This window comes from Akebia trifoliata, chromosome 5 (genome assembly GCF_017979445.1).
Source record: "Akebia trifoliata isolate Shusen 1 chromosome 5, ASM1797944v1, whole genome shotgun sequence".
Lineage (NCBI taxonomy): Eukaryota > Viridiplantae > Streptophyta > Magnoliopsida > Ranunculales > Lardizabalaceae > Akebia > Akebia trifoliata.
The window spans coordinates 28190147-28199422 of record NC_141379.1 but is presented as its reverse complement, the minus strand read 5'-3'; the positions used below and the strand labels follow the sequence as shown (position 1 = coordinate 28199422).

At 34.8% G+C, this 9276-nt stretch overlaps 1 protein-coding gene across 1 annotated transcript; it reads left to right on the top strand.

The window, feature by feature from the left end:
* The first annotated feature begins 2155 nt into the window (after positions 1–2155).
* On the top strand, positions 2156–7355 carry LOC147401948 (peptidyl-prolyl cis-trans isomerase FKBP62-like). The gene is made up of 13 exons (XM_086443437.1): positions 2156–2527; positions 2629–2715; positions 3862–4122; positions 4219–4293; positions 4385–4465; positions 4549–4743; positions 4853–4942; positions 5046–5221; positions 5335–5457; positions 5571–5717; positions 5832–5959; positions 6802–6922; positions 7048–7355. The coding sequence occupies exons 1-13, from the start codon at positions 2347–2349 to the stop codon at positions 7096–7098; spliced, it is 1716 nt and encodes a 571-aa protein (XP_086299563.1). The 5' UTR covers positions 2156–2346; the 3' UTR covers positions 7099–7355.
* Positions 7356–9276: the final 1921 nt, after the last annotated feature.

Genomic DNA, 9276 nt, shown 5'->3' with positions numbered 1-9276 from the left:
ACTTTAAGAAATTTGGGTGTAATAATTCAAAATTTTCCCAAAAAAAATGATTTTATCATTATTTTTATATAATTATCACAAAATTCAAATTAAAATAATTCTTTTTTTCATGCTATTCAAACAATAAAAATAATTTTCCATGTTGTGCCCAAACAGTAAAAAAGGATTTGGCTGACAAATCATTAGCTTTGAAAATCATTTGCCTAACAAATGATTTGTCAATTAATATTTTCTTTGCAATCAAACACGCCATTAGTTCTTGTTTTTTGAAGAAAAAAGAGGAGGTGGGACTTATCACCCCATGTGTACAAATTTGAAGTCCCTCGGAAATCAAATTTAAAAAAAAGGGGGGGGGGGGATGTCGTCAATTTGAAAACATATGAATTTAAACTTTCAAAAATCGCAGAGGGGCATGTCTAAGTCACTCTTAAATGAATAAGAATGACATTAGTGTAATAAACCCAAAATTGATTTAGAAATCAAGTTACTAGGTAAGAAGGTGATCTGTACTTTCCATATCATGTATTGTATTGTTCCCTTACAAAATCCAATTGAATGAATCTTTGATTTTTTGTTGTTGTTATTGTTGAAGATTAATGTGGGGGGGGTGTTAGGCAAACCTCCACCCAGAAAGAAAAAAAAAAAAAAAACAAGCTACATTATATCATTTTATGCCCGAAGGTGTCTGTGCATACAATGTCCCTAAGACAAGATGGGAAATCCCCATACTCAAAGAGAATTATGCCTGTATTGGGAAAGAAGAAAGCTAAAAATCTGTTGTTTGGTTGCATTCTCAAAAACAGAAATTGAACCTAATTTGATGGAAGGACAAAACTTTAGCTCTCATGGCTTTGACCAACATCTCTTCCCTCCATGGTATAACGTGCTTCCTCTTGATGCATTCAATTGCCACCTTGGAGTCTGATCTAACCTATAAGTTTTGAATATTCTCTTATATTGCTATAATCATTCCCTTTAGTATTGCTTGTAGCTCGTGGAAAAGGACGGTATTTTCTTGTGTATGCTCAGATAGGGTCTTGACTATAATGCTATTGCTATATCTGATTATGGCGCCTTCTCCTCTAACATCCTCTCTTAGTGATCCATTCGTATTCATGACATGGAATTCCTCTGGGGGTTTGTCCCATTTGCACCTTACAAGGGTTCTAAAATCAAAACTTGGCGAGAGACCCCATAAAGCCATGAAATTCCTTGAGTAGGCATTATCTTTAACGTTGGCTACCAAACTTTGGAATCTCATTTGGACATCTCTTATAATGAAGGACTCTATGAGCTCTAGAGGGTTGTAGTTGTTATGAAAAAGTCTTCTACATCTTTCGGCCCATAAGTGGTGTATGAAGGCGAGTTTCTTCACGATGGTTATTGTAGATTTACCACTAAAGTTGATGCATACCCATTTAACTTCTTCTATCCATTATCTGTTTGAGTGGCTAATATAGGACCTCTTTAAGATCTTCTGTCAAAGCTTAAAAGAGAACTCACACCCTAAAAACAAATGGTCTCCATTCTTCGATGAATTTCTGCAAAAACAACAACTTGATGTCTGGATAATGCCTTTTTTCCTTCAACCTATCTTGAAATTCATTGCTTTGATTGTTAAGATATATAGATATACAATATTGTTCAACAATTAACGTGAAGGAGCCAATAAGAAACCAACACATTGTTCCATATGAGTTTGAAGTTTCAAAATGAACTGATTTTTTATGAGGATGATCTTTATGGTGAGTTGATCATCCTCACAAAAAAATCAGCTCATTCCGAAATTTCTAACCACAATTTACAAGTTGAAGAATGGGTTGAATATCATTATTCAAAATTTAACCCTAAAATGTTGAAGATGAAAAGTTTTTGGTTGAGGGAGTATAACAAGGGGAATCTTTTAAGGGTATTTAAGTCATTTTATCGATCTCTTAGGCAGGACTTATATTATGTCAAGGGTATGTTTCATTTTTGAAAAATACAGGTGCATCTCAAACATTCACCAAAACCTAAAGTGGGTATCTCTAAATAACCCAATATCTTAACCCATGAGAAGTTATTTCTGGAAACATCCTGACCCTTCGTACATTTTTTTCTCTCTCTCTCACATTTTTTTTTTTTGGGTTCTCTAAAACCCTTTGGAACACTCTAGAAGACCATCTCACCTTTCATAAATCCCTTTCGCCTCTCTACTCGCACCTTCAACCTGGGAAATTGTTTCTTCGTTTGCGACCACAAACATCAACCATTGTTTCATCTCTCGCTCTTTCTCGCTCTCATTTCTAGCTGAGAAGAGAAGAAGTTTCTTCGATTTCGTATTAATTTCAGTATTTCTCTGAAACCATGGATGAAGATTTCGATATCCCATCAGCAGAGGAGATGAACGAGGACTTAGATCTCCCTGATGAGAGTCCAGTCTTCAAAGTTGGAGAAGAAAAGGAGATCGGGAATCAGGGTTTGAAGAAAAAACTTATCAAAGAAGGTGAAGGTTGGAGCACTCCTGAAATTGGCGATGAAGTCGAAGGTATTTTTTTGGGATTTTTTTCTTCCAGTTTTTTATTTTTTTATTTATTTTTTTATGTGTTTTTGTTGATGAGTTTTGATGGGATGATGTTGGATTTGCAGTCCATTATACTGGAACGCTACTTGATGGGACTCAGTTCGATTCAAGTCGAGATAGGGACACCCCATTTAAGTTCGAGCTTGGTCGAGGTAGAATTTTTTTTTTTAATTTTAATCATCTTTTGTGGGTTTTTTTTTTTGATCTTTTTGTTTTAAGGGTTTCATTTCGGGGTTGTTTTTTAAATCTTTTTTCTGATCTTGATGACGTGTAATAATTATTCTTGAATGGGATTTGATTTCTTGTTTATGCTGTATTTGATCGACTAGCCATTGACGTATATTATTTGGATAGTTAATTTCATGATTTTGAACTGATAGACTTTTGATCTCCAAAACCCATGTTGGGTTCTATCCAGATTGGCCTCTTCTGTCTCTGTTTAAGAGATTTAAATTCACACATGGAATAATACCTCTTTTGTGCCAATTAGAATCCCGGACTGGACTCTCTTGAATGTATTTATTTGGTTTGATGTCTTATTGTTAGTGTGAACTAATGTTGAACTAATCTTGAAGATGCTTTCTGGGTATTTTCTTGTGTTTCTGTTACATATGTAGTATGGGTTTTCATTATCTTCTACCTTGTAGGACATTTTGGGGAACAAGTCTGAGATGTAATCTCAGGTTCGAAAAACAGTGATTTGACATTACTTACAAATCAGAACCGTTTGATTCCTAGAAAAAATATACTTAGCTAGATCAATATCTAATGGAAGAAATAGGGAGTAGTATCGCATGGCTCTTAAACTTGATTTTCTGGGTCCGTGCCAACAGAGACTGAGTTGGCTGGGATAATCCATCCTAGATATGTCAAACCCTTCCAAACTGGAATTTGTCACTCACCCATAGGTAAAATCTCATGTCACATAAAGCATAAATGGCCAGATTCTTAAATAAGATCGAACAACCTTAAATGAAATAGAACACCGCAATTTATTTATAGCGGTCAATTTGGTTGAGTTTTCCAAAATCTTGGAGTTATCGAGGTGGTCAAGTTATAGTACATGTTAATCTTCTAGGCCGCTGAGGTTAAGATGAGTCTGTTTCGTTTGAGATTTGAAACCATGGTTTTGGTAGTTTCATAAATTTACTGTAGAAGTTGTTGGTTTCTTAGCATTGATTCTGTTTTGAGTTTCGAGCATAGTTTTCATGATACTTCTGTTTCTGGTGATACCTTCTGATAAATGGTAGGTGAGATGTTTATTTTTGTTTTGGTGATATTCATTCTCGTTATAACAGGACAAGTGATCAAGGGATGGGATCAGGGGATCAAGACAATGAAAAAGGGTGAGAATGCCTTATTTACTATCCCCCCTGAACTGGCCTATGGTGAAAGTGGTTCTCCTCCAACTATTCCTCCCAATGCTACTCTTCAGTTTGACGTTGAGCTGCTGTCCTGGTCTAGTGTCAAGGACATATGCAAGGATGGGGGAATTTTCAAGAAGATCCTTACTGAAGGAGAGAAATGGGAGAACCCAAAAGACCCAGATGAAGTGTTTGGTATGAATATTCTACGAACTCGTTACTTTTATATTCAATTTAGTGAGATGAATTGGACTGACTGAACTTTTGCATTTGTTTCCTTTGTCAATGCAGTTAAGTATGAAGCTTGTCTTGAAAATGGAACCTTGGTTTCAAAATCTGAAGGAGTGGAGTTCACAGTCAGAGATGGTTTGTTTTTAATACCCAATCTCTCGCCTAATGCAATTTCTCTAATTGTTTGTATGAACAATTCTGATTGAGAGTGTTTCGTTTCATCTAGGACATTTCTGCCCCGCACTGTCAAAAGCTGTAAAAATGATGAAAAAGGGAGAAAAAGTCATCCTAACAGTGAAGCCACAATGTAGGTTTGATTCCATTTAATCTGTCGACATCATTAGCTATGACTTTGGTTTTGGGTTATTTACCTCTGTTGCATGGTTACAGATGGATTTGGGGAGAAGGGTAGGCCAGCTTCTGCTGACGAAGGTTCCATCCCACCCAATGCCACACTTCACATAACTGTTGAGTTGGTCTCATGGAAGACTGTGACAGAGGTAACTGATGACAAGAAGGTTCTAAAGAAGATACTCAAGGAAGGAGAAGGCTATGAGCGCCCAAATGATGGAACGGTGGCTAAAGGTAAATTGACCGACTGTCCAAGTAGTTATTTATGCTTCATTTTATTATCTAGGAGTTGAAGAAGGGAGGAATGTGGTGTCTTAACATATTTATTTATATTTATTGCCAGTGAAACTAATTGGGAAGCTACATGATGGAACAATATTTTTGAAGAAGGGTCATGATGATGAGGAGCCATTTGAGTTCAAGACAGATGAAGGTAACTATATTTTCTTGGGATTGCCGTGTTTTTTGTTTTGTTTTGTTTTTTGTTTTTGGTGGGGGGGAGTATGATGTAGGTACTAATTGTAACTTGCAAACAGATCAAGTTATCGATGGGCTTGATAAAGCTGTGTTGACTATGAAGAAGGGCGAGGTTGCATTGGTAACTATTGCACCCGAGTATGCTTTTGGTTCAGCTGAATCGCAGCAAGAATTGACTATTGTGCCACCAAATTCAACTGTGGTCTATGAGGTTGAGCTAGTCTCCTTTGTCAAGGTCAGTAGTGGGCAATTGTGTCTCTGCTTTATTTTTCCATGGTTAGTTTGCTTCATTTGGTTGAGGATGGTGAAGGAATATAAATACAAACCTTCTGTATTTTACCCATTCAGGAGAAAGAGTCATGGGATATGAACACACCGGAAAAAATTGAAGCTGCTGGGAAGAAAAAGGAGGAAGGAAATGCATGGTTTAAAGCTGGAAAATATGCCAAGGCATCCAAGAGATATGAAAAGGTGAAAAATCCGTTTGTGGAGTTTTGAGTCTTTTCCCCTTGTCTAGGCTTTAATGTGGTTGTTAGTAGGCTTATACATCAAGACAAATCTGATAAATCTCTCCTGGAACTCAGGCTGCAAAGTTCATTGAGTACGATTCTAACTTCAGTGAAGAAGAGAAGAAACAGGCTAAGGCATTAAAGGTAGCTTGCAACCTCAACAATGCAGCTTGCAAGCTGAAACTTAAGGACTACAAACAAGCGGAGAAGCTATGCACAAAGGTCATTGAGTTTGAATCCATTTCCTTGTAATTCCTTGTGAAGTGCCTTTCACACGGTTTATTGGTTGTATTTGATGATTATGTTGACATGTGGAATGCTATGGATGTGCCCCAGGTATTAGAGATTGAGGGCAGTAATGTGAAAGCACTTTACAGGCGAGCTCAAGCACATATACAGCTGGCTGATTTGGATCTTGCTGAGATAGATATAAAGAAGGCTCTTGAAATTGATCCCGATAACAGGTACATCTTGTTGTCAAGTTTTGTGTTTAAATGTTTTGGTATAGACTTGTACATGCTTGTTGCCTGAGACCTGAACTCTTGGTGCCTGCTTGGTCCAAGTCAATGCGTGGCCACTACAGGAATATAGTGGGTGGGATTCGAACTTGAGATTAACTAGGGAGCAAACCTAATGATACCCAAGTCTACCACTCAACCATCCCCGGGATGGTTATTGGCCCCCCAACTTTTACTTATTATGACCCAAGTACAATAAAATAAAAAAGTCAAATGGCTTAGAATAAGTAAAAGTTGGGTGCCAATAGAAACACCATTTTTTTGGTTAGATATCTATTTTTTAGATTTAAGATTTTATATGAGCCTAAATCCTGATGGTAAACAACTGTTGAAGTTGTTGTTTGAATGTGTTATTATTTTTTTAAATATTTGAAGTAGTAAATTGGACCAAAGTCTTGTAATGTTGTAATGTTTGAATGTTGTGTTTTAATCTTCAATTAGGGGGGTGATAAATAATTAGTTTTTAAAAAGGAGTGTAATAAGTAAAAGTTAGAGTGCCAATAGAAGCTTTGTTTCTATATTGTTTTGAAAAGTGTGATTCTTTTGTGGGATATACTGTACGAGTTCTGAGGCAGGCTTCATGTCATCAAATTGGCTTTGACTAATCATGGACTCATGGTAATGCATAGTAATGTGCATTGATTTGATTAATAATATTGTACATACTGAATGGATGGATGAAAATACTAATACGGTGGCATGGAATTTTTATATTTCATCTTTACTTGTTGTGTGCTTTCTCTGATGCTAATGCTATTGGGTTTACCATGGTGAGTGGATTCATTCAGGGATGTGAAGCTGGAGTACAAGGTGTTAAAGGAGAAGATCAAGGAATACAACAAGAAGGATGCCAAGTTCTATGGTAATATATTTGCCAAGATGAGCATGTTAGAACAATTAGAGGCAAAGGTAATTTGAGTTGCTAATCTTATTTGGTTAGATATTTAGATTTGGCATCGTTGTTGTTGTCTAATTGTGTTGTACAAACCTCTCACATGGTCTTTTTGTTGTTTTCTTTTGATCAAAATCTGCAGAAAGCAACAATCAAGGAGGCAGAGCCCATGACCATTGACAACAAGGCTTAACCGAAATGGTAAAATAACGTAGGTAGAGAGAGGGAGATGGGGGTAGTGGGGTTTGCTCCTGCTTGATCAGGTTTATGTCAGTGTGTGGTGTTTGGTGTTGATGATGCGTCATCGTGTCTAATTGGGTGTTTTTATTGCGGATTACTTACTAGTTCTATTGGTAAAGGAGAAAAAACAGATCTTTGTTTAAAATAAAGATCAAAAGAAAGCTGGACTTGATTACTCTTTAAATAATTACTTATAGAGTTTTCAGATCATGCTGTTTGCACATTTTATGTTATAAAGTTAGTTTAATTTGGATTCAAAGCTTCTGCCTGTTGTGATCATGTTGGAAATTTGACATGGTGGTCAACATGGGTCATGTACCCAACAATAACCTCATAAAAAACACAGACCTACTTTGCTTTCTTGTTGGCATTTAAGATATTATTTTCAAGAAATTCCTGTGTACGCAATGAAAAAACATGTGAAATCTTTATCTTTGCTTGAACTCTTAGGGATGGTAAAACATTTTCTTCCTTTCCTGTAGTTGGGAGGGAGAATTTTGCCAAAAATATTTATGGAATGTTTGCAAATGCTATAATATGCAAAATTTATCTTTGTTCGCTGTTAGTTACGAGGCACTGGAGAGAGGGAAGCTTGTATAATTTACTCGGATACGGTGGCAACAGATTTTCTGGATCTTTTCAGGACGGGTTGCTTTAAAGCTAAGCCATTAATATTTTATTAATCTTAATTTGGATTAGTCGATTTTATTCACAGGTTTTCTGTGGATCTTTTCATGATGGCTTGCATGAAAGTTAAAAGTTATTAATACTTTATTAATATTAATTTGGATTAGTAGATTTTGTTCAACAGAGGAAAAGACGTTTGAGTTACGAGGAATCTTTTCATGATGGGGTTGCCTAAAAGATAAGCATTTAATATTTTATTAATCTTAATTAGGATTAGTAGATTTATGACGGATGTATGAAAAGAGGAAGAAGTTTGAATTTTAAGAAAAATTCCCGCTGTTTTCTTGATAATAGTAGACCATTCTATCTCATCATTTTTAGTTTTTAAAATTTTAAAATAATTTAGAATTAATCTGACAAAAATCTCTCTTATAAATTCAATGGGATGAATTGTACACCACTTAGGGGTGGCATGGCAATCTCAACACGATTTGAAAATGATACAAAATTAGTGATTTTGGATCAAGTCTAACTTTGGGTCATAATAGATAGTGTCAATCTATCTAACATCATTAAATAGGTCGGGTTGGATTATGGGTGTCAATCTGCCTTCTCCATTTATATATGTTTAGTTATTCTGTTAGTAATCTAAAATATATCAATAATTATTTAAGAAAATTTTAAATTATTCAATTTTTTTTTAAAGAAGTTTTTAGAACTTTTTCATAATACATATTGTTTTTCATCAAATTTTATAATAAAATATCATTGGTGTTTTAAGATATTTTTAAATTAATAAATTCTTAAGTTTTAATTTGAAAAAGAAAAAACACTTTCCTTAATGAGTTATTTATTTATATTTACATTTTTTTACTCCATTTTTTTATTAAAATCTAGAGGTAATGTAGTATTTGATTCCTAACATTGGAAAAATGACTCTTAGGCTATGATGTCTTATGTGATAATGAAATATACTTTGATTAACCAATGATTATAGTAATAATAATTTTTTTTGAAGGGATAATAATAAAGATATTGATAAACACTTTCCTTACTAAGTTAGTAAGAAATTTTTTTTTGACCACATCACCTTTTGGCATTCAAAATATATGATTTGAAGTCTGATTGTAAAGGACAAAATTCTACGAACTTTGGATTTTTATTTTCACAAGAAGGTTATTTTTTCACCATTGAACTTAGTTTGTGATTGTGTTACCTTATTTTTAGTAATGATATTTTATTTTTAGTGGTAGAAATGGATCTTATTTTTTCCAAAAAAGATTAGAATTTTATTAAATAGGTTAGATATGGGTTAGGTCAGGTATATCTATTTATAAATGGGTTGGGTTTGGGTTTAAGTTTTTGACACAATTATTAAATGGGTTGGATTTGCGTTTGGTAAATTTTCATAATACCCTTATCTCAACATGACACGAACATGATATGTATACTGATGTGAATAACAATATCGGAGCTATCAAATGGATTCTGTGTCGAGAACCTT

Coding starts and splice junctions, on each gene's coding strand:
- LOC147401948 (XM_086443437.1), top strand. CDS start 2,347: ATGGATGAAGATTTCGATATCCCATCAGCAGAGGAGATGAACGAGGAC. Junction 5,458..5,570: donor CATCCAAGAGATATGAAAAG/GTGAAAAATCCG, acceptor CCTGGAACTCAG/GCTGCAAAGTTCATTGAGTA. Junction 5,718..5,831: donor CGGAGAAGCTATGCACAAAG/GTCATTGAGTTT, acceptor GATGTGCCCCAG/GTATTAGAGATTGAGGGCAG.